This window comes from Buteo buteo, chromosome 25 (assembly GCF_964188355.1).
Source record: "Buteo buteo chromosome 25, bButBut1.hap1.1, whole genome shotgun sequence".
Lineage (NCBI taxonomy): Eukaryota > Metazoa > Chordata > Aves > Accipitriformes > Accipitridae > Buteo > Buteo buteo.
In genome coordinates this window covers 20836082-20862083 of record NC_134195.1, presented here as the reverse complement: position 1 = coordinate 20862083, position 26002 = coordinate 20836082, and the positions used below count along the sequence as shown (strand labels likewise).

Sequence of the window (26002 nt, the reverse complement as noted above, 5' to 3'; positions counted from 1 at the left end):
GCAGTTCTCCAGGTACATTTCCATGAGTGACTAATGCTGAGAGTAGCACATTGACTATCCCCTCATAAGAGTTGAACACGACTACTTAAGACTAAAGATTAACTTCCTCAGAGTTTAGAACTGTTAATTTGTCAAATTTGAAAACTGAGGTTAAGTTTGGCCATAGCTGTTAATTAACTTATATGATAGCTATCAATATTTTACTTTCCTGGGATTTTCCATTTCAAAGACATTGAAAGAAGCAGAGAAGTACATTGCTAATTGCATCGAGAAGATGGAAGGGGTTTGTTTGTTTTACCTGGTCATATGCTTTCTTGAAATTTCAGTCCTCTCTTGATTTGTTTGGAAGTCCAAATTATGGTATACTGCTAAGTATATACATACAGATAATACATGAACTTCTGGAGGTCACAGGCAGTGAAAAATATTATGGAGATACTGTTATTTTCAACCAGACAGACAAATTCATTTAGTACCAAAAGAGAAATAGTTCTTTGCACTAGTTCAGTGATATTTCTGGGATGCAGACTGTGCGTGAGATTCTGCACGGCTATGACTTGTAGCTCAACAGTAGTTTGGAAAAATAAAATTACTCTGAAAGAGGAACTATTTAGAAATCTAATACCTCACAAAGTGCTGAATTAAAAACATACCTTGTGTATGTGCATGTAGATTGTCATTTGTTCAAGAAAACTGATGCCTGACTGATTAATCAGTGGCAAACAAATGCAGACATGCTTGAACAGTGCTACATATCTAGCCAAAATGGGAGAAAAGAGGCTGGGCAGAATGTTATCCACACATGTAGATTTATGACAGGGACACAAAGTGGCAGAATGTCTGTCCTTTTAGATTATACTGATATATACTCCATTTGTAATGTGAAAAGTTACAGTGCTTTTTAAGACACTATTTAAAAATGTCATTGATTTGAAGAAAAGTTAGCTTTCTGCTAACACCTGATCTAGGCTTGCTTGTCCACCTGGCTTGTTTAAAAAAACATTGTGGCTTTGCAAAAAGATTTATAGATGTGCAGCAGTCAGTTGCTTATGTGCAGTGCTCTGTGCATATAGAACCAGATAAGCACATGGGCAGTCAGCCGGATGCATTTGACACGCATCCAAGTTGCTGTGCACGTATACATCAACTGCATGATGCTCTCCCTGTGAGCTCTGAGCTGGGGTGTTTATCACACTGCTTCTTCTCCTGGCCTCCTCCCCTCTCCGCTGGAAAAGATCGTTTGTCTTGCTGCTTGCCAGCAAGACAAATTGGGGAAAATCAGCCATCCTGGCTGGAAGTCGGCAGCCCTGATCAGGGAATCCAGTCATGTCCTCTAAGGTTGTTCCTGCTGGGTGTCGTGTGCCTCTGATGTACTTTGACACCGGCTCCATGTGATTCCGAAGGAAAGAACTGATTTACAGTGGTTTACAGCGGGGAGAAGTGGTGATGCCACATATCAACGCTCAGTTCCATTTGCCTTCTGGCAGCAGGGAAACGATGCTTGGCTTTTCTGCTCTGTTCCCAAGTTCTCCAGTATTTTCCACAAAGGTACAAAAAAGTTCAGATGCTCATTATTGAAGCAACACACATGAATTTAGCATGAAACTGATTACATTCATGTTCTTTTAAGATTTTTTAAATTACAAACTTTACAGAAAACTGATAGTCTTTCATACATTTACATCTTTTAGTACTCTCCTGATGCATGTACATACAGGGTGTTAAACTGTCATTAGAAATGAGTACATCACTTTTTTGTTTTCATAGGCATAGATTGAACGTCTAAGCAGATAATGTATCCAATAGTTTTGTACTCAGAACTGGTTGCCTAGTGAGGGTGAACAGATGCCCAGGAATCAACTTGATTTAATGACTTTTAAAGACAGGGTATCAAGTCCTCTAACAGTGGCTTCTAAAAATAAGATTATATTAGTGAAACAGTAAGTTCTCCGTTACCTGAAAGTCCAAGTATTCTTATGTAGTAAATACTGGTTATCATTTTCCATAAATTCAGTCCCACAGTTAAGTAAAATTTTCTCACTGGTAGTCATTCTTGTGAAGGTCTTTGGGTTTGCAGTCTCAAGACGCACTTGTCAGTGCTAAAGGACCAACTGAAAGTAGTTTTGAAGTGATCTTCAATTTAGGAACTAACCATTAATCAGAGCGACTACACGGGCAGTACAGCAGCAGAGTGGAATAAAATAATCCTATCTTGCTGCCCAGATTGCAAAGACCGTTCAAGTACTTGTGATACATTTCAGTTTCTGAATTCTTTCTTCTCTGCATTTATTTATTTGTTTTCGTAAACATTTGACTAATAGTGTAGAGCGCATGATAGTGTAGAGTGCATATTAAAATATTTTTAAAAATATTAAAATATATGCATGTGTAAGTGTATACACAGTATGTCATGTCTACAAAACAAGAATATGTCCTTATCCATCATGCTTCCTATGAAGTCCTTTTATTGCACCTCTTCTTATTCCAGTTGCTACCGTAGTGATCCTCCGACAGCAAGAAAGTATTTGTCCACCTTTCTAACTGTTCTTTTTGTGCAAAGCAGTGCCTCGGATGTGAGTGTTTTTGTGTGGAATGAAGTGTTTGCTCTGCCAGGCTCAGACAAGCTCCTGAGCCAGGATGCAGGAGTGAGACTGGGGCTTCTGTGTTCATCACACATTTCTTTTGAAGGGATGAAAAGGGTGCCCAGTCTTCTTTTATCCTCAAGGGCCCTCTGTGGGGCCAGCCAGTTTCCCAAGGCAGGCAGGTGGCAGTTTCCTTTGGAAGCTGTTGGCAGCCAAGCTTCAAATTCACCTGCTGTGGGTAACAACACGGCATCCCACCACCACAGTCACAGTCACCAGCTGCTCTGGTGCGATGTCCCTCAGGCATCTTGTGTGCTTGTATGACATTGCATCTGGGGGGAAAAAAGGTTGGCCTGGAGCAGTGTGAAGTTTTGAATTATTCTAAAAAGGAAGAAGGAAAATGAAAAACTTGTTATGGCTTTTTTTTACTACGGAGAAAGGTAGTAAATAGCTAACAGAAGACTCGTTTCTAGTGCCTGTTTTAGCTAAAATAACGGGGGTTAATTATTAAACCTTTTACTTGGTTGCTCACTTGTGCTGCTGATGCTTTAATCCTGGGTCACAGAAAGTTTAAGAGTGCTTTACAGGGGAGACTCACTTCTTTTTGCCTCAACTTTTCCACACTGACGGGATGTTACGGGTTTTGCTGCTTACTCTCACTGTAGTTGCCATTGCTCATGCTGAGCTCTGCAAGCCAGGTAAGTTTTGGAGCTGATTCCCATCCTTCCCCAGGTAAATTAGCTATAAGTTTATGCCTACAAAGCTGCCAACTTCTCAGATTTTTATTTTAACTAGTAGTCTCCAGTTTGAAGATAGAATCGCTGAGCATTCACTTCTTTTATGAGTTTGCAAATTAAGTACAGAAGTTGATCTTACTTAAAGAGTTCATGGTAAATCTCACTGAGACTCTGTAGGGCTGCGGCTTTTTTCATGCTAGTAACTTCTGCTCTAACCAGGTGATCTGTTAAGACACATTTAGAAGCTGCTGTTTGTGAAATAATTAGAGAAGTAAATGATTTCAAATCCTATTTTGGCTGACTATCAATATATTTGCTTTTTTCTCTTTGTGTCAGATGCACAGAATGCTTTCAAAGTACGGCTTAGTATCAAAACAGCTTTGGGAGATAATGCAGTAAGTAAAGTATCTTCACATATTCTTTCTAACTGAATATCTGCCAAAATAGAGGTAATATATACTGTAAAATTTCTGAAGGCAGCACAAGCAATTTGTTCTGAAGTGTTAATTGTAATAGCTTGCTCAAGGCATGATTCAGGCATCCATTTCTTGACATTTGACTAGCACACTCCTTAAAATGGCATCCTTTAAGAGAATTATAAAGCTTGCCTTTTCATAAAGATAATTTTCTGTCGAAGATTTTTTTTTTTTCCTGGAAAAACAGTAGAGATGTTACACTTTATGCATGAAAGGTGCTGCATAAATCTAAGTCCGTATTTTGGGAAAAGCACTTCTGCTTGAGAGTGCTAATTGTAAAGTCAAGCATGTCTGGGAAGAGAAGCAGGAAAAGATTGTTAGGTCTTTATGAAATGGGACTTTATGTCAGGCTCTCAGACAAGCGTGATCTGTAGAGATCATTCAGGCATATCTCATCAGTTCCCTACTAATGTAGGGCTTTGGACAGTGGCTTCTCTTCTCTGCCTGTAGTGCACAGGCTAGTCTCATGAGGACTGAAATGCTTTGGCTTGAATTAAGTCCTTGGGCTTAATGTAGAAGCACTGGTGTGAGAATAAGGGTCTGGGATACATAAGAGATTGGGACTTTAGATGACTGAATGGTCCTTCCTCATCTAAAGCGCTATGAAATATGGCAGAACCCAGTACTTCATTTGCAGTTTTGCATGCTTAGAGCAAATCTGCAATGTGTTACAGGGCTCAGCATAAAATTAGATATAAAATGTCTTGGACAGTCATCTCCACTGGAACTCTAGTGTCTGTGTTAGGAGTCCTGGGAAACAAGCAGCAGTTGGTTACATGTTATAAGAGACTGGAAATATGAGAATCTCCCTATGACCGTGGAAATACCTCTAAAATTACCCTGAAATACCAGGTAATTTAAACTAGCATTAGCAGGGACCTAATTCCACTGGTAACTTCATAAACCAGATGAATTGGGAAGAAATATTCAAGATACACGCTAAAGTATTTGTCTGTGGAAATTCATATTGAAGTCAATCCTCTTGGGTGAGAGACTTTAATTAAACAGTACTGCGAACCTGGTTTGTTTAAAAATTTATTAAAAATAATGAAATCCTGTGGCTGAAAATAGGTCAAAATCATTATTGAAGCTCCTCTTGATGATAACTGCTAAGGTTTTGATTTAATCTTGGTTCAAAATAGTAGCAAAGAATGAAAATTGCAGTTTCCCGTAATGCTCTTTCTTAGTGCTTTTTACTTCTCCAACTACAGTAAAATAAGGGGGTTTTGTTTGATCATTTGTGATGGTTTTTTTCATCCAAAAAGAGTATGATGCAAATCATTAATCTTAAAGGCACTTTATATTACAAGAAAAAAGCAATAACTGAGGAGCCTATTCGTTTTTGTAGATAGATGGTAGTTTATTTTATATAACAAAACGTGTGAAAGCCCTAGGAATGGGGCAATCTAGAACAGCATTTTAGAACAATAACATGCTGAAAGTGGTCTGATGCCATGCAAAATTACCCACAAATAACAATTTATTAAGTACACAGGTAGTAGTTCCGTTTCATAGCCATTGCAATCTTCTCTGCAAATGACTGAAACTGAAAACTGAAAGTACTATCAAACTGAAATCCATTTTGATTGAAGAATTTGGGACACTTTTAAATTTTATTTATTTATTTTAGCAAAGAAAAGCATAGTACTGTCATTGTATCACAGTAGGACACAGCCAGCTTAGGAGATCTTTATATGATGGTCTGCTACTGAATTCCGTTTCATTCATTTCCAAGTCACTTAAGCTAGATGATAACAGAAAACCCTGACACTGTGGGCATTTTGTTCTAGGACTGGCAGGATAACTCCAATGTACATTCAGGGGCAAGGAAATAGGTTAGTGTAGTTTTCCCCATGGTTTAGTGCATGCCATCCACTTTGTGTGAGGCTGATAAAGACAGGACACCATTTTTTAATTTGTTCACAAGGTAGGCTGTACTTTGAGGCAGGGAGTGCCATTTAGTTTATTTGTATAGTTCTTATCACAATGGCGCTGGAAAGAGCAGCTAAGACACAGTAAGTATTTAGCTGTTATCATTTTATTTGCTAATAATGGGTGTACTTGACAGAGACATTATTTGCTAACCAGTGGGAGGAAACATGGTGTCTGTAAGCCTAAATGGAAGGAAGGTGATTTATGAGTCTGAGGATGGTGTTAACTTTATGAGTGGCTTCTGGAACAGCTGCTAGTCAGTAGCTGCTCCTACTCATGGAGTTAGCAGAGTGATAGAGGGTTAATTCAAAAGGGCCAAAGACAGCTGGGAGTGAGCTGAAGTGAGTGCACTGAGAAGTCTATGTAACTCTATGTCACCGCTGAGTTTAACAGTAAGAGTCAAAGAGCTGGCACCTCAGGGGCTGCAGCCAGGTGAAGTAGAAAGTGCACTTCCCTTCTGGCTCATGTATTCAGGCCGTTGCCAAGGCAGAGGATGAAGGGGAGAAAGGCTGATGTGCACCTGGTGTCCTGCCACCAAATGGGACCTGGAAGTGTGTTCGTGTGTCTGTAGCCACACTGCAGTCTGAATGGCTGTCTAGTTAAAACAGAGAACCATTCAGGAGGGAAGGGACCTTGGAAAGTCCCTAGTCCCCTGCTGCTCAAAGCCAGGTCAGCACTGAAATCGGATCAGGTTGCTCAGGTGTCATGGTTTAACCCCAGCCAGCAACTAAGCACCATGCAGCCACTCACTCACTCCCCCCCACCCAGTGGGATGGGGGAGAGAATCGGGGAAAAAAAAGTAAAACTTGTGGGTTGAGATATGAACAGTTTAATAGAACAGAAAGGAAGAAACTAACAATGATAATAATAACAATAATAAAATGACAATAATAAAAAAAGGACTGGAATACACAAGTGATGTACAATGCAGTTGCTCACCACTCGCTGATCAATGCCCAGTTAGTTCCTGAGCAGTGATCCCCCCAGGCCAACTCCCCACAGTTTTTATACTGGGCATGACATCACATGGTATGGAATACCCCTTTGGCCAGTTTGGGTGAGCCGTCCTGGCTGTGTCCGCTCCCAACTTCTTGTGCCCCTCCAGCCTTCTTGCTGGCTGGGCATGAGAAGCTGAAAAATCCTTGACTTAGTCTAAACATTACTTGGCAACAACTGAAAACATGAGTGTGTTATCAACATTCTTCTCATGCTGAATCCAAAACACAGCACTATACCAGCTACTAGGAAGAAAATTAACTCTATCCCAGCTGAAAGCAGGGCATCAGGGCACTCTTGTAATATTATAATCTCATTCTACTAGCTTAAATTTTGTTTTCCTTAGAGCACTACTATAGCATTTCACCCCATCAACAACCTACACTCATCATCTTTTACCCATTATCTCATCAACCTCCTCTTTCACTAACAGGCACTTAAGCTGGCTTTTAGAGTCAGCTGTGTCTAATTCTGCTCCTACTTAACATAGAAAGGATGGCAAGTGCAACTGAATCAAGGTCTTTGTGTTTGCTCCTTTGTAGAGCAAAGATGGTAGACATTAATAGTTCTGATACCATCATGTAATGTTTCATTGATAACAGAGTTATCTTAAGTTTATAGTGTGTGGTTGCAAATGGTATTTAATACATTTCCTCTATAGCAGCATAAAATGTGCATCAATAGCTGCACTTCATAGGAACATAAGAACAGAAGCAACATCCTCAGTCATCAGCTGCAGTCCAGGCCTTTGCAACTGGAGGATAAAGATGAAAATGATAAAGCCCCAGAGTAGAACAATTTGGGTTTCTTTGCACCTATACCTCTGACTGGAGAAAGCTGATGATTAGAAATTGGCTTCTGGCAATTTGTGCCCACTTGTCCTGAGTTGATAGAGTTTATTAGCTTAAAGGTATTCTTGCCATACTTTTCCTCCTCATTATGTTGCCTCCCCCCTGCATATTCCTGCATGCAGTCATGTACAGAGGTTCTTGTTCATATGGAGCCCACAGCCATCTCCATTTCCTCTGCCTCCCGTCTGATCACTGTTTTCTTGGAGCTTCTTGCCCTTCTGCCCAGAATGTTGTCTGCAGCATCATCTCCTCACTCAAGCAGACCCCTGATTTCTGCTGAGCTTTGTCTGCTGGTCTCCTCCCACATTTCTTGCAGCTTTCTGTTTATTCTGTCTTTTTAAAGTGCTTACTCTTTCAGCTGGGGCTGGAGTTCCTCACTACAAATTATTTTTCCTGTTTTGAGATACACTTTTTGTTACTCTGACTTAAAGAAGCTCTAGGCTACTGCATTATTTATGAAAACTGAATACTTGATAGTGACAAATTGTGCGTATATACATGTACTACACTAAACATAAACATATCAAGTACATATACTTGGTAGTGTTGCATTGCATGTGTCCATGTAAGCATGAAATGGAGTGTTCTTCATCATTATCCATTTTCAAGACAACTGATTAAATTATCTCTACAGCTGGTTTAATCCACTGGATAACAAATGATTTTTTTCTGTCCGTTTGGACCTGTTCTCAAAGACTGCAGATGGCATGTAGGGATTCAGTCAATAGTACCACACACAGAAAATAGGAAGGTCTTCCCTTATAGTGCTGCAAATTGTGCTCCGTGGTTTAAATACAGATGTCTTTAAAATTACAATAAATGGTTTTATGGCTCTCATCTGTATTAATTCCTCTATTACATTATCTCTTTTTCTTTTAGTACTAGTTGCTGTCATTACTGTCACGGTTTCATCAGCACAGTGGGATCAAAATACAGGCTTTTATAATTTCTTTTCAAAGAGTCTCTCTTTTTTTTTTTTTTTTTCCAGTTTAAGTTCCCAGACTGGCATGCATTACCACAGTATGCTTACACCTCCCTTCATTCACCAAGAGTGGTGAGTCAGAACCCAGGTTCTCAGCCTTGCATCTGGATTGTAATGCTACTCAAGTTGGCTGTTGCTCAGCTTTGTTGTCCCTGTCCTACCACATCTCAGCAAGCCCATTTCACAACTCATCATTTGCCAAGGGATGATAAATATGATCAGTATGACTTTCTGCCTTTTAAATGACTGCTTCCTTCCCTGCTTAGGTTCCCAGTCCACAGGATGTCAGAGCAAATGAGGGCTGATGTCTGGAATTTGGATTCCTTCTTTTTGCAGAGAGGTTGCAGCTCCATGCATCCAAAATCAGAATTTAAAAAACAGAATTAAGATTTGGCATTTTCAATGCTGTTTAGTCTACTGCTTTTTGATGTATGTTGCTGGTTTTTGAATGTGTTATGAAGGCCTGTGAAAAAGTAGGTCAAAGTTGTCAACAGGGTTAAGTATCCATGCCAGTGGGTGTCTGGTTTGGATGATTACAGTGCAGATTTTTTTAATGCTGAAAGTTAAAGATTAGATTTGTGTTTTGATTGACTGAAGAAAGCTACCTCTAACCTCCATTAACATCATTCCAAGAAACTATTAATCTTTGTAATCTGCTGAAAGGGGAAATTCATATCAGTATGCCTCAGTCATGGCTCTTGTTATAAAAATGTAATAGGTGCAGTTCTTACAGGTCATTAAAATTACATATGTGAATGAAAGTCCAGGGGAACGTAGTGAAGCTATCTCAGAAAACTGAAATTATGGAAGCATGATTTTTCATCAAGACAACAGAGAACAGTTTTTGGAGCCTGCATTTTACTTATTATTGAAGTAGTAAGGGTGCTATTTTCTTCTTTTGTCTCATGTGTGATGTAGTAATTTGTACTATAGTTGAGTCTGTCTTCTTGTTGCAAGGATGGTGTGCAGCAATAAAGCCATAATCTCATTTTATTTCCTGGTGTCCGGACATCCAACTCCCAGATACTACCTTCAATATTAAGGTTTTTTTTTATTTTTGGGCAGAGCCAAATGGTCTCTGAGAGTGGATTTAAACCTTAAATTTAACCCTACTTTTAACAGGGTTTATCCAGCGAAAGAGGCAGGGTGATGGCTGCAGCTCTGTGGGGAGAATTCTAGTAATGTGCCTAGTCTTTGGTACTCGAAACTTTGAATCTCCAGTTTGGTCAGCCTTCGGAAACATTCAATTAATTTGGTTTTTTTGAAGCGTTCTTTGCACTTTATATTGCGCTTTACAACAGCCATTATAAAATGTCCTTTGTGCACACTAAATAATGGGCAGGAATTTATTTTCATAGCACAACCAGAGAATTTATTCATTTTCTTGATCAATATAGAATTTCAAGTTCAGTGACTCTTTTCCCTGTCTGTACTGCCAGCACTGGTGCTGAAACTGATTATTTTCCACCTTCCTTTACAGTATGCCTGGGATGCTAATGAAGAGTACCTCTTCAAAGCAATGGTGGCTTTTGCAATGAGAAGATATTCCAGCAAGAGCACAACTCAGTAAGCGTCTACCCTGATTTGCCTTATACATATTAACAATGCTGCATGTAGCCACCCGTTCTCTGCTGTACTGAACTGCAGAAATCATTATATACAGCTTCTAAAAACAGACCGTTCCAGTATATTTCTTTGACACCCAGATATATGTTAAACATCACACTCTCTCTGTCTTGAGCAATGTTCAATCTTTGGACCAGTATCCCTGTTGATGTGAAGTGACACAGCTATGGATCTCAGTGGGATTGTGCCAATTCATTCTAGCAGAATCTGGCAATAAGACATCATACCTTCTGGAGACTATACCAGGAGGAGGTGAAGGGGCACATTAGCAAGGTCAAGAAATGCCATACAGAACCTTGAATAAGCAGCTTTGGTGCACATTTTCTTAGAGCACAGCTTCAGCAGTATGCTGAAGATGAGCTGACTCAGAGAACTGGAAGGTAGATAGTTATGTTAGTGCTGTGTTCTGCTGGGTTATCTATCCCTAATATTGCAGTGGTTGAGTTACCTAGCATCAAGAAGTTTCAGACGTTGCAGTTCAGACATAAATCAGCCTTTAATTGGTTTTGGGATTAAATCTACCCTGAGGTATTGAATATTCTTCTCAGGCTTCTGATCCTTGCTACTTACGAAATTAGATACCAGATTAGACAGACCATTTAGCAAGCTGTGTTTTCAGTATGTTCTTATCTTTCTTAAATGAGAAACCTTGTAAGTGTATTTCTATAGGCCTATTATTTTTTCATTGTTTTTCAATCTCAAAGGAAAGATTTATGGTTTTGGTAGGCTAATGAGGATAAGGTTCTCAATTTACTTAAAAAACTATTTCAGGCTGTCATTGCATCAGATGAAGCATATTCCACATTTGCAAAGATACTAGTTAACTTTAGTCACATGATGATTATTGTGGCTGCTACACTTTCTCTTAAATAGAAGGTGATTTCCCCCTCCATGTAACAGGAGTGTTTGGTTCCTTGCTGTTTCATTTTTATTCCTCAGAAGTTGTCTCCTTTGAGCAAGACAGCCATTACACCAAGCTTAACAAAACCAGCCAAGTATGCTACTGCACCCAATTAAAATGACACTTAAAAAAATGAGTTCAAGATAAAAGCTAATGAAAGGTGATTATGCAGGGCTTTTTCTCAGGTTTTCAAATTAGCAGAGTTTTCATCCAGTATCTGATCCATAAAGATCTGCTTTTGTATACTTATTTTAGTCCCAGGTCCTTTTTTAAAATTATTGTCTTCCTTCAAAGTCATGGTGCTTTCACACAGCAAAAAACCTGTGCCAGAAGCCAGTGATCTTTTTCCGCTTCAAGCACCATGGGTCTTTGCAGACTCAACTAATACTAGAAAGCTTGGTGCAGGTATGGGAAAAAAATCAAGCCAGTATGAAAGGAGTTAAAGTTTTAATGGAAGTTACTTCTATTGACTCTGGGAAATCACAAAATTTATGCTCACTTAATTCAGTTCCCTACCAAGACAGTTTGTCCTATGGACAAATAAAATAATGTCAGTGTTACTCCAATTTGGAGGTGGGGTTGCACACATCAATAATTTCCTGCTACTATGTTTGTCAAAGGAGAAGTCAGTATAATATTTGGAAACAGCTAGGTGTGGGCATTTTACCTTTTTTTAAGATGGTATAGGAATTCCTCATGGGGTATAACTTTTTGGGGTGTACCTTGGAGGTATAACTGATAACTCTTCTAGGACTTCTAGATACCTTTGGGCTCATGTGTAGACAGCATGTCAACTGAAGGACAGCTGTGCAGCTCTGAGATCTGGTACAACTCACTTGGCAACAGGCTGAGGAGTTTCCTATCCATAGATCTCTCCCAAATCCCAAGGAACCTCAGAGTTCCCGTTCAGTGATGGAGAGCTAGATGAACCTCCCAATACACCCCAAATAACCTGCCTGTTACATGGGAGCAGGAAAGCTATGAAAGCCTTCATCCTGTTAGAAGTCCTGGAAATAATGCATTCCTTTCGCCACCCCTGTGGCTGGCAGCTGGAGGGGTATAGAGGAAGGAGTGCAGTCCACCTCCATCCCCCCTGCAGTGGGTGTGGAGGCGTGGGAGCACTCAGCATCCCAGAGGGTACAGCAGCGTGCTGTGCACACAGGAACGTTACTCTTGCATAGCTGGCAAGAATAGCGGCAGGGGCTTGCAGTGTGGTGAAGAGGGAGGCAGAAGCAGGAGCTTGTGGCAAATGAATTACACTACACTACAGGAGCTTTTACAGATAAATGCTGACAGATTTTCTTTGGGAGCTGTAAAAGATCAATGATCAATTATTCTGTCATAAAAGAACAAACAAATTGCTTGTGACTGCATTCTGGTAGCATCTAAACTCACCCAAATTTCGCATCTGGTTAATTAAAGATTTTTATCAAAATAAAGACTCATGAAAAATTCACCAGTATTTTACATAACCAAATACTGGTTCTGCCAGGGTATAAATTCTGCACAGGGCCATAAGCAGGATGTGACATACCTTCCCTTTAACATCCCGTTAATTTCTAACACACCCACAGCCCTGCAGTAACTCACAGCCACCACTAAGTCCCACATGAGTCCAAATGCCATTAACTTCAGCAAGCTGGATCACACCCCAAAATAATGTCTGGTGGATCATCATAACCATTGTTGCAGTCTGTCCCATCATTTTTGAGATTCAAAGTCACCTTTTGTTAGGCTTCTGAAGGTGGATAAAAGCCAGCCTGTAATGACAAGCATTTGAATGTGCTGCTGGAAACAGCAGTTGATGCTGTTGTTGCCCTTGTGTAACCACCGAGTGACCCAACGCAGAATGGACAGGATTGCACATTACGTCTCGAGTTCTCTAAAGTTAATTTCCAAACTAAAATTTAATAAATCATGGAGCTGTGTTTAATGTTTGAAAGGCTTGTCAAATTTTCAAGTTTGTGTGAAACGGAAGAAAGACACAATCCATCACATTACTCAGTAATTATTAATACAGATAAAATAAATACTTCTTTTTCAGAGAAATAAAACCGCTTTATTTCCTGCTATATATAATGCCTTTCAATTCATTCTCAATACATATATTCATGAACTACATAAGCCAACCTTTGATCTCTCAGTGTTAAAAAATGGTTGTCTGTAGTCTGTGTTAGTAACTCTGGTTTCTCTAATCTGTCACTCATTTGAAATAATACGCATCTCTTTTGGGCCTGAGACTAGTTAATCTTTAGAGCAGAAAGAATCTAATCACGTTTACTTTCATTCAAGTAACAGAATCTACTTTTGGTACATCTTCCCTCCATTAGTAGATAAAAAAAGCTGCAGTTTTCCTCATGAAATGACCAGAAAAAGTTCATCAACATTATCCATCTTCCTAAGACAGGCTGTTTTGATACTAAAAATATTGTGACCATTTAGAACAACAAAATAAGCTTCAAGAGTTAAAGCTGTTATGTCAAGGTGACCCCATGGCTGCTGTTCACAAAAAGGAAGAAAATAACATTCTTTTGCAGGAGCAGCTGCACATCAGTGGTTTGGAAGAGGCCTGATGCTTTTGGGAGAGCTGGAGTTAGGTGCTTGGGACTTGGGGACTATGGTTCTCCCACAAGCTAACAGCCACTGTAGGCACCCAGCTCCCTTTGAGTCTCTGGCAGCTCTTTCTTACCCCTAAACAATCCTTTAAATCTCTGTAAGGAACAATGATGGTGTTTCAGGCCAAGGAACCATCAGGGTTTCCTGCACTCTACTCACTGGTGTTCACTTGTATATATTAAAGGAAATACAGTTTTGGACTTTTGCCGTGGTGCCATAAGGCAGAATGAGGATCTTGTCACTTTGATGGTAACAGTGTCCTATAAACCCCGTGCCAAAAGTATATCACCTGCTAAGGAAATAAAAAGATGTCCACATATATGTTTACAATACACTTACTTAGCATAGTGCATGGAGAAGTCAGTTTTCCCAAATCTAAACAGTGTAAAAGCATAGTTTTATAACGCTTCTGCATGCTATGAATCAAACCTGTGTGCAGATAGCATGGGGAGGGGGGGGGGAAGGTATAACTGCTGCAAAGAAATTGCCACATTGGTGCTTGTTGAACCAGTCTGTTTTGGTGTTTAGTCAGTCCCCTTTGAACTTTTTGTGAGCGGTATTATTCTCTTTGGAGCCTGGAAGGATTTACAGTATTCAGATTCCACTGATGAAAAAGTGGTGGCAGTGAAGCCAGGTTTTGGAGGCTTATAATCGGGCAAGGATTTTAGACACAACAGGGAGCAGAAAGGAGGCAAAATTTACATATCCTAGTGTAAGACTTGCTGCTGAATTGATTCAATACTGTGTTCTAGAGAGAGAGATGCTGCCCCTAATGATGACCGGCTCTCCTATCTCATGCTGAAAGCCTTGGAACTGTAGGGAAGACCCCAGGTTGGAGGGTCTCTGAGTCTCTGAACAAGAATGATGCAGTCAAGGCGTTCTGCCAGTCTTTATCTATCAAATTTCTTTCTCTTTAGGGATCAGACTTTCCACACTAACCCCATTTCAAGAACATCTCTAGAGCAACATGAACCCAGATTTCCTACCTTGACCAGTTTTTGATTGCGCCACAGAAGTTCCAGCTTTAAGTACTGCAGTAACATGAAGCTTTGGGTACTACTGTTATAAATTCTCCTGATGGAAAACTTCCTCTGCAGATACAATTTTAGATATTCTGTGAAGTCAGCAAGAGTTTGTCAGCCACCAGCCAAAAGCAGAATCTTTTTTTCCCCCTCCTGTAAATTTTGTGCTTTGCTTTTGTTTTGGGAGGAATAAATCTGCTTTCATCTTCTGATTGTTGCCAGCAAACTGATGTGAACACCATTTCAAATTCCAGAGGGTGGCTTTCCTCTTTTATCCATAAAAATTCTCTGTATTTGCAAAATTGACATTGTTTCAGAGAGGTAAAACTGGGTATTTCAGCTCTGCAAAATCATTGCTTTCCATTTTATTGCGTGTCAGTATGGAATATATACCTTCTCTGTAGGACGAAGGTTGCACTACCGGAGGTGCCCAAAACACCACCAAAAAACTTTCAGCAATAGGTAAAATATTTCAGGAAAATATCCATAATGAACTACTGTGGTCAAGCCAATGCCTGTCCTGCCTTAAAAGCGGACTTGTTCTTTTCTGGATGGAGACTACACATTCACGGGCAATTTTGGCTCCCTTCTATTCCTTCCTACCTCATACTTCCTGCCCCTCAAGCCACTGCAGAAGTCATTTAATTTTATTTGTAATTAGCCAGCAGATGGCACTACAAAACAGAGCTCTGTGGCAGGGGAGATTGCTTGCAGCTGGGGATTTGTCACCCTGAGGAAGAGCACAGGCTGGAAAGGAAATGTTAAAACTTGCATTTTGATGATGGACAGGCCAAACCTTAAAACCATTTACAGTAGTTAGTAATGGGCATTGCAAACATCACTGCAGGTAGTTAAAAGAGGGGATGCATCCTTCTTTGCTGCCACACTGCAGGGTTTCCTTCTCCAGAACAGCAGGTGGTATCTGGAGACCGATCATCCCAAGGAAGGTCTGTCAAGACAGGGCGGCTGTGTTGTGCGTGTGGCCAGGTAGACCTTGTGCAAAGGTGAGCCAAGCTGCTTTCTGGAAATAAAAATGATCCTAATTCTTGGCCTGGACTTTCAGAATATCTGCTTGCTGCTTGGACATGGCCAGTAAATCTGAATCCTGAGCCAAATTCTTTGGGTTATTTAATAATGATATAGAGCTAAGTATTTTTTTCCATTTTTATCTCTCTACCTATCTGTCATTGAATTCATAAAGGCTTTGGCTGTCCTTTTATGATACGTACTATGTTCCTTGCCATGCTGTAATAAATGCCACCTTATACAATTCCTCTATATTACATAAGTTTGGCTGGCTTGTTTCTTAGTTGTGTGAATAAACTAGGAACAGATAGAACAACATAGGGGCACCATCTATCCTCAGTCACTATTATGATACTAATGTATTAGCCTTCACTTCTTTAGTTTAAATACTCATGATGATGTCATTCCATGAGTTTTTTCTAATGATAATTCCACCATTTACTAGTATTAGTGGTAGAAAACAAATTTTTAAGAATCTGAAAAAAGGCATTTAAAAGACATTTCACGCACTTTTTACATAATATGCCACAAGAAGCTGTGTGCCTGTGCCCTTTCACTATTAACTTCATATAAAGCTGAGCTATCTTCTTTTAAAAGAGTTAAGATAAATATTTGTCATAGCATAAGCTAAAGGGCATAGGCCAGTGCCAGTAGAATGTCTAAATTAACCTGTTGCCTCCACTCTGTGCCTGACTCTGTGAACAAAAATGTCAAAAAGAATAATCTAAATTTTGTTGCTCTTCTGTCCAACAAACGTATCCTGTAGAAGGACTGCACCCACTTGAAAATCATGTGGGGAATCCTGCATGCCTGGTTCCTGTGGTATTAGCTGTCAAAACCAAAATTCTTAATTCCCCAATGCATTTGCCCCACTATATGGCCTTTGTCACAGCCCTGATGATTAAGATGCAAATATGTATTTTTCCATTTGATTACACTAAATGTATGTCCAAGACCATGCAAGTTTTTTTTATCATGCTGGGAAATGGGAAATGCTGTAAGTGATATTTCTTCCTTGAGCATTAACTGTTAACTTTTTTAAAAGTAAGAATTTCCCCCCCTTTAGATGAAAGCATTATTTTAAGAAAATCTAAAATATTTCAATAATTCCTTCCATGCTTCTCTAATGATGATTATTGGTTTAACTATCTGCAGAATTTCTGATGTGCTGCTTTGCAATGTGACGGATCGGGTGTCATTTTGGTTTGTGGTCACAGATTCTTCCCAAAACATGACAACTGTTCCTGGAAGTGTGGTAGAGGCAGCCATCAGGTACGGTCACTGTTTCTGCAACCTTTTCTTCCTTGCTGACTGAGAATGGTTTCTGTCTCTGGGCCTGGTATGAATGAGCACTCTGCCTCTTTAAGGGTGGATTAATCCAGGTAGTTAAAACACCAGGGGGTCAGTACTCTTTCACGCATGTGACATTAGAGGATTTTTAACAGTCCCACAGAATGCAAAGCATGTGAGCCTTGGGATTATAACTTAGGTAGGAGTCTCTCTTAATGCTGGAGCCTCAGAAGAAATCTAGTCCCTTTCCAGAGCCCTACTTGTAATTTGCTGTCCAGTGTGTGGCACATACCCTGCTCTCATCCAGGCGCTACATTTCCTAGCGAGAGAGCGTTCTCCCTCAGATGACAGAATTGCACATTTTCTAGGTGAGATTTGTATCATTTAACTTTCATTGCATGCCACATGCACATCTACACCTGGACTAATGACCACAGGCTCCCTTTCGGTGCTTCTCAAGTACAGGTCATCTGACTTAATTTAGAAGTCAGCTTTCACATGAGAAGAGCTTGTGTGAACTCTTCATGAGCAGAGCTGGCTGTGTCCCAGCTTGGCTTAAACAATCTTATACTCACATTCTTTTCATACCAGCTCTTTCTAGAATGCCAGTCAATATCGTAGCAGAGCATTGCTTGTGCAAAGTACCATGCAGTACAAATCAGTTTGCTTTCTACTAAATATTGCATTCTGTAGCCAATAAAAGCAAGAGTGTGGAGCTGAAGAGGGAAAAAGAAAAAAATGGGTAATCTGACTTCAATGGTCGACCAAACCGGCATAAGGGGTTTATAGGGATGACTCCCACAAGCAGCATAACTCACATACATTTCTTAAGCACGGAGTGGAAAACAGACCTCTTTGTTTTTAGGCATTCTGTACTTTGTCTTGAAAATTCATGTTATCTCTATGGAGGTGTAATGCCTAATTCCTGATGAATGAGTATGCGTTCTTTTGGAAAGATTAACTTAAGCTTATGAGCAGATTAAACTATTTCCTACAGAGACGCCAAACAATAGCTTCATAGCATTAGCGGAGGAAGCAGATTATTTATTCACTGAAGCTCTCTGTAAGAGCGCTGGAATGCAGGGTTTTTGCATTTCTGTTATTCTTTGATACGTTCAGTAGCATAAGCTGATTTATTTAAGTCTGTGCCCTGTTTGCCACAGAAATTGGATGCTATTATAGTATGTTTGTTTTTTAACTGTTGTCTGTCACCCAATAAAGAATATGCTGTTTATGAAAAGTTTTAATTCCTACCTAGCTTAGAAACAAGAAATAAAATGGCCTATAAAACTACAGTACTTTTTATTCAGTTGCTTCTGATTGCAGGCTTCCATACTAAACCATTATTCGAATTCTTCATACTACAGTAGCACATAAAAAACTACCCATGGACCAGAATTTTATTGTATGGGATTCTCTTCAAAGTAAGAATAAAGAGGAAGGTAAACCTTCTCAGAGCTATGTATGAGACCCAAGATCTTGCATAAATATACACAAGATGTATTTATGCATATACAAACATGAAATGCACCTCTAGTTGCCTGCATGTGTTTCAGCACATAATTCTGTAACTCCAGCCATTAGATGAGGGTAAGCAATGCTTCTTTTAGCTGTTCACAATCATCCTTTCATATCAATAAGGATGAAAATCTTTTCTAAATCAAAGATGGCTTACTGTATAATGAGCCTTATAATATGCCATGGCTTTCAGTCCTCTCCAGGAATGCTAGCTTTCCATTAAGTCTAAGAACTTCCTGTTTAAGGGGCAGTCAAATGTTACGGTTTCCAAGAAAAGAAATTTGGAAAATCTTACCTGTATTTCCCATATATCTGTTCTTAGGAAATACTTGCTCTATGGTAAATAAAATTAATTGTATACAAGAAAAAGCTGCTGTAAATCATAAAACTGCAATCAAAAAGAATCTCTCAAGACCAATATATGTAATATATTTTCTCAAAAACTTCTAGCATTTTGAAAAAGTAATGAAAGAAAGTGCTAAAGCATCTTAAGGCTGCTTAGATTCAGATCCAGAAATACCAGCAAATGCTTAGAAGTAGTGAATGTGGGTGAAGATATCCATTAAATGGTAGCAGTTGTACTACTCATGTGAAAAAGCGTATTTCTCAGGTTTATAGTTTCTCATAATGGAAAAAATGTGCAAAGTACAAATCCCTTTAGCTGCATCCTGCAGGGAAGAAGGGCATGTTGGCAATAGGGGTAGATTCTTCTGGACCAAATTGTATTCTGTGCCTCATGGACCTAAGAAAATCTACAGCAGCAAGAGCAGATGTACTGGCCATCCTGTACATGCAGGATGGTTCAGTTTGAGGAGCCAAGGGGCACTGATAAATCCTCTGAGCATTGCAGGGTATACCTGCCACTCCCATGCTAATCTTGAATGCTGCATGAGCAAGACATCAGAGCCACCCTTACAGATTACAACCTGCAATGTCTTCAGCACATGGTCCAAACCAGAAATAAATAATAATACGGTACTTCAGGTCTCATCTGTATTTCCCAGTTTTTCAGATAAATACATACAAAAGTCTGGTGTTCAAAACCTTGTAAGTGTGTGGGTGTCTATGGGTTACTGACAAGGTCTGTGTTAAAATGAAGGTCTGTGTAATCCTACCAATATCATGCTGGATCAAATTCAGCCCTGCCAGACTTGCAGCACATACATTAAATTTCCTTTTCTTTTTTTCTTCTATCTTTTTAACTTATGAAATACCTTTATAAAGAGTTGTACTGTTCTTTGTGTTTTTATGAAGGATGAACCGGAACAGAATCAACAGTGCCTTCCTACTGAGTGACAAAACACTGCAGTTCCTGAAGATAACCTCAACCTTATCACCTCCAGTTGAACCCTCCACGCCTGTTTGGCTTATCGTATTTGGTGTTGTTCTTTGTCTCATTGTGGCTGGAATTGTTTTCCTTGTTGTTGCAGGGATTCAGCAACGCAAGAAGTAAGCGGCTTAGCTTTTCTTCTGGTTTAACTGAATACTGGCAAGTTAAGTTAGCTGGGCTGGCTTTGCTTTTCAGATCAGCCTCAGAGAAATTATAGCTGTGTCCCCCCTCCCTCCATAGGTAAAGATAACCCATGTGTCCTTTTCCAAGGAAAGGAGTTAAATTTTTTAGCTATGAAGTATAGATGCCTTAGTAATGCTGGGGTGTAATGAGGAAATAGGGAGTACAAGAATATGATCCTGGAGGCCACCTAACTAGAGATGATAGCTTTACAAAGACATTTGCTGTCATTCTTCTCAAGGTTTAGTGTGCCACAGATGAGCCGCCTCTCACAGACTACCCAAATAGCTACCAACAGGGCTGGCAGTGACTGCACCCCTTCCAGGGCAGTAGTGTCAAAAGCTGGCAGGGCTAGAAAAAAATCAGCTGCTGCAGTTTGAGAAGCCTCAGTAGAGGACACAATAATGATTAATGTATGGCTGAAGAGGGCCTGCTCAATGGAACAGTGCATGGTCTCTCCTACCATTCATGACCTGATGAGTCCAAAGTACGGAGCACTTCACAGATTCATGACCAGATCTCCCCATGACCCTAGGTGTTTGCTGTTTGGCAGTAGGGTGGGAGAGAGATACTCTCTTTTCCTCTCAGTTTCTTCCCTGTGGTGGCACTGGTGAAAAAGAGAAGGCTATTCATGCTTCCCTACTGCGAGCATGTTGGAGCAAGACAGAGAGTAGGTGAAGGTTTAGTGCTGCCATCTCTGTTGGCTCAGAGTTGGGCATAAGGAATAGAAATTGCTCAGCTGAGCTGAGATTCTGCCATGCTTCAGGCTGCCATGGAGGTTAGGTTAGCACAAAATTATGATTTCAGCAACAGAGTCATACAGGAACAGCAGAAGAACTGAAAAAGGGTAAACTTCTGCTGACAACTAGATAATGTTAGAATTACTGACTGTATGGTGGACTGCATCCCCATATAGTGGTGCGTTGCAGAGACTTTTCCTTCCTGTGTCCTTATCACCTTGAAGAACAACATTAAAAGATCTCAGAAAAACAACACATTGTGAAGCATAAGTGCTTCTCATAGAGAACCCTTAGTAGTGTAGTCAGAATCCCTTCAGTTACATTTTGCATTGAGAAGAGTTGCATGAATTTGCAAAACCAACCCCTTTCTGTTTTCAAAAAACAAAATTCAACAAACAATAGATGAGAGGTTCTGTTGGGGAAAGAATATGGGCAGGTACTTGGGATCTGTGGATAGTTTAAGCCCTATCACAACCTTTCAGGTGGTATGGGCTGAGTTATTTCATCCCCTGAACCTAGGCAACCCTTCTGTAAAACTGGAGAATAATGTTGCTACCTGAAGCCCATACCTGCCCTCTGTGTAGTATCATGGCTGTGTGTCTTTATAGTGCCTAACTTAAAGTGGGTCTTTGAACGTTTTAAATAAGTGTAATATAAATAAATTATGCTAAATAGCTATGATTTTTCTAGCTAAAATAATCAGTTGTGCTTCATATCATGCTGAAAGACAGCATTTCCCCCCCCCCCTCTGTTTTCAAAATAACTCAGATGAGCTTGGGCAGTTCCCCTCAATATGGTGTAAACTACATGCTTTTATTGTCGTACTACCAGTAATATGGTTTGTTGCTGCCTGCCTCTGGTCACTTGGCATCCTCTGTGTCTCATGCTCTTCTTGTCCTTTTAGTTGTTATGCTCCTTTTCACTTCTCTGTCTGCCTTTACATATAACCTTTCCTCAGAGCAGATTAATCCATGATTGAAGTCTAACCCTCCTTTCACATCAACGGCATCTGCAGTCAGGGGTGGGGGAGGGAGAGAGAAGGTAAACCAAGCATATATTTCTTCCATCTACTGTTGCAAAGACTGGAGAGGTAAAAGGGCTGGTCTCGGCTATTTGGCTTCTCAAAAGAAGAGCCAGACATCAGAGAAGAGAAGAGAATTTCGAAAGTGCTCATCTCTTTTTCAGCCACCGAAGTATGTGACCAGGTTGTCAAAGACTTCAGCATGTCCAGTAGTGAGTTTTCTTGGAAAGCTGTCCAGAGCTGACATAATGGCAGCCCTGTTGCCAAGTAAGCTGTGTTGGAAATCTGGCCCCAAGGATTGTGTTGACTTCTCATAAATCCGGCATTTTGTCTTTGTAGGCCTTTAAAGTACAAGTTAAATACCGTGGTTCAGAGAAGCCCAAAAGCACGTGCTTCAGGCTGTTCGTACTCAGAGTGGCAAGGGAGCACATGATTGGCCTATAATGGAGTTTCAGTAATGAGTTAGACTCGTGCGTCATTTTTTGAACTGAAAGATTTTCTTAATTAGGTCTTCACTGTGCATCACTGCCAACATGTAAAATTCCAAGCTGCAGCTGCCTGCAGCTTGAAGAGCTCCATGTGATTGTAGGCCTGTACTCTACAGTGAGCTGGATCAGACACACAGTCTCCCAGCCTTATGTTTGTTCTCCTGTCATTGCAGCAATAGGACACCTCCCTCTCCGATAATAGATTTGGCACATACCCAGGGCAGGACCATCCTCTACTGCTGTGCTGAACTAGACCGAAGTCTGCCCCTACCCCTCAAAATCCCATCTGCAGCAGAGGCCATAAACGTTTGCCTTGGGAAGAGTGAAAAAAGAGTGAGCACACACAGCATTTCCCTCTATTACTGTCCCAGCATCTAATTTGCAGCTGGGGGCCTTACTGAGCTGGATTTGGTCTTTGTGTATTGGGTAACCCACAATGTTTTCTCTTCCCTTAACTTGTTGAGTCTCCCCTTGGGCTCACAGAAATTTTTAGCTTCTCTGAATTCCTATGGCAAGGAGTTCCACACATCTACTCCTCTTATTTCTTTTGAACCTGCTTCTTAGTATCTTCTTTTATGTTCTGCCCCCACAGTTTTTGTATTGGAGAACACTCCTTTTATCGCTGTAAGAGCAGATACAGCAGCCAGAGGTCAGAGGTTTCCACTACTACCCCCCATGTTTATTTTTAGCGAGTCTGTAGTGCCAAGAATCTCCCAAAGGCCAATGAAATTTTATTATTGTTAATATTGCTGTTACTAGCAGTTACACTGAGTCAGGTTGTTACGATTGTCCTGCGTCAGATTGTTACAGTACATGTTGTGGGATAGGAAGAAGCAGTGTAGCTGACCTTTGAGTTTCTTATCCTCTGAAACCGCTGATGCTGCAGGCTGTAAAGTACAGCAGGTTTTTCAACTATGAACTAGTAGATCTCAAGGTCAGAATAAATCTGGAATTAAAGAAACATCATGACATGTTGACTGATACTTCTGTATTACATCTTCTCCTGGTTGTATTTTTAGATAATTTTATTCAGCAACTATTTTAATATGCTCTTGGTGAGAACTGGAGCCTGGATAAGTGAAAGCTGTGCAATTGTTTGATCTAGAAAACAAAAGTATACAATACTGGGTAGGAAGGTGGCTGTTAATGAAGTTTGAACTAAAAATGCAGATTTGCAGCATTAAAAGTGCCTAACTTTTGAAGAAGATTGTCAAGGAGTGTGAGCGCACTTGGATCTCCACATTTGGAGGCTATAGTCTAAAGTTTCTAAAAAGTATGTTTTAATTTGTCCGCATCATGGGGTGAAATCTATGACATACATAACAGGGTCAGACTAGACATTTAGTGCAGTCCTTCCTGACGTAAAGCAAAAACAGATTTAGAGATTTTTTCCATTTTTGTTTTGCACCAGCTTTTCCTTCTGCACCCTCCAGTCATTTTACAGAATAAGGAGGTGAAGTAATATTTATAACATACTTACAACATGTTTACTCTAGGTTTTCTGGTTCCCAATCCTGACCTCAGACTGCTAAACCAGGGCTCCCAATCTGTGGACCTCCCACCTTCCACGGTATATTTACAACAGCAAAGAGGTGCACCAGATTATGCGTTTCAGAACATAACCTACGATAAACTCCTGACTAAATGTGCAGTTTTCTGTCTGTGGAATCATGGTGGAGTGCTGCAGGTCAACAGAATAAGATGATTTTCTCTTTCTTGTTTTTAGAAAGAATAAAGAGTCAACAGAGAGAGAAAATTTAGAAGAGAAAGGTGAAGTGACAGTAACAGTAGAAAATGGGATTCCTTGCGAAGCACTGGATTTAAAAGCAGGCCACATTAATGGAGTCTTTGCAGCAGATGATGAACGGTTCACGTCCTTATGAAATGCTGCCATTGCTATCTGGCGGTTTTTTGAAAGACTCCTGTGCCTACTTTATCTCGTCACTACTTCTGAATGTCAAACATGAAGACAAGAAAAATGTCCTTTCACTTAATTTCCCTTGAGAGAACCTTTTGCTGATAACAAATACACTCGAACCTCCATTACAAAGCTTTTGTTCATGAGCAAAGCAAATGAGAAGACGTCAAATGATATCCATTAAAGATTTCTGGAAGATGTACGGCAGAACAGGGTTGAAACCTGCCTTGTGTCAGGCATTTAATTTTTAATGATTATTTAAATATGTCCATTGCTTGTGTTTCCCTGATATAAATGTGAAACTGCATTATTCCTGAATGTCACTGGGGAGATCATCTATCATTGTCAATTCTTGCTGGGCTTTCTTTCAAGCCATATGCAAAAGTTTCTCTGTAAAATGACTTATGTTTGCTGATATGCAGCATGCCTTTGGGTGGAATAGTGATCAGTGCATGAAAGTTTTCATTTATCAAGAAAAAAAAAGCAAGCTTTCACAGCCTCTGTAAGAGCAGGTTAAAAGTGGCTGGGTCATCTATAGCTTTAGGGCTAGCAAAGGTCTGGTACTAAAAGTGTTTTTCACTTGACAGTCAAAGTCACAGATTACATGACCTGGAAATTAAAAGTTGCAAAAGTTTGAAATCTGTTGAAATTAAAAGTTGCAACAAAGGGCAGATTTTCCAAAGGTGCAGTCTGTGGTTGGTGGCCCAGCTCTCATTAAATCTATGAGGGCATTTTGCAGCTCTTTGAAAAAACCTTCCTTACATTTTTTAATAATAAAACTAGAGTAGATTTCCAAGACATAGCCAGCCTGGGGTCAGATGAACCTTCATGTGACAGCTGGATAGCTTTTGGAAAGATTCAGCGCTTGAAACACCAGCTGCTGGGCTTGGTGCACCTGACCTGGGTGAGCACACGCAGGCAGTGGTAGGTCAGCAGAGACCATTCAAACCTGCGTTTCCGATTTGTGTGGCTGGGAGTTGAGGGCATCAAGTGGTGCCAGACCCTAAACTGCATTGTTGGATTACTTTGAAGTCAGCCATACATACAGACTACATACGTACGTACTACCTGTGCCCTAATCCTGTCCCCATTTAAATCAGTGATAAAATTCTGACTGATTTCAGGAGATCTGGGCCCCAGTAAAGGGGAGTTGTACGTGTGGGTACACAGAGAATGAAAGCATGTTGAAGCAAAATGCGATATCTGCAGTCACCAAACCACTGCCCACGTCACTGGAGGCAGGATTTGACCATTAGCCATCCTGTTTCCAGTGTCATGTTTGGAGAGAATATTAGAAAACCCATTTACTTATTAGGGTTATTCCATCAGACTCCTCACCAACAGGAAGAGGGTAAAACAGGGTAAAAGCTGCTTGTAAAAGACTGTCCAGTGTCCTGAAAGGGACAAAAGTTTCTTGTCTCCCAGGGTACAAATTCTTCAGCATTTTGGCTGTAATGAGCACCTTTGGCTGTCCATTTGACTTAGCGCTGGCTTTTGGGAACAGGGTGAGCAGAAGGGGAGGAATAGGAGGAGGAGAAGGGGAAGCAGCGGGGCGAAGGGAGGAAGCTGCGCGGGGGAAGCCTGAGGCTAGGGGAGACCGGGAGAAGAGGGCTAAATGCAGAATAAAACTATGGAACCCACTGATCATTTGCCTCACGTGGTCTCATCTGTCACGGTTGTCTTTGGTGTCCTGCTGGTAGGTCCCTCTGGACAAGGACTGTGTCTTCTGTGTGCCCCTGCTCCATTCTGGAAAAGGATTAATAAAGTCAG

The 26002-nt window shown here is 40.4% G+C and overlaps 1 protein-coding gene across 1 annotated transcript; it reads left to right on the top strand.

Moving 5' to 3' along the window:
• Nucleotides 1–3213: 3213 nt before the first annotated feature.
• CLTRN (collectrin, amino acid transport regulator) lies at nt 3214–24930 on the top strand. The gene is made up of 6 exons (XM_075057312.1): nt 3214–3280; nt 3656–3714; nt 10037–10122; nt 16903–17019; nt 19810–20004; nt 24041–24930. Exons 1-6 carry the CDS (start codon nt 3214–3216, stop codon nt 24195–24197), a joined length of 681 nt encoding a protein of 226 aa, XP_074913413.1. The 3' UTR covers nt 24198–24930.
• The last annotated feature ends 1072 nt before the right edge of the window (nt 24931–26002 follow it).

Bases quoted from the DNA above. Each gene is read 5' to 3' on its own strand.
- CLTRN (XM_075057312.1), top strand. From the start codon at position 3,214: ATGTTACGGGTTTTGCTGCTTACTCTCACTGTAGTTGCCATTGCTCAT. The intron at 3,281-3,655 runs GTAAGTTTTGGA...TCTTTGTGTCAG, and splicing joins TGCTGAGCTCTGCAAGCCAG to ATGCACAGAATGCTTTCAAA. The intron at 10,123-16,902 runs GTAAGCGTCTAC...AACTATCTGCAG, and splicing joins TCCAGCAAGAGCACAACTCA to AATTTCTGATGTGCTGCTTT.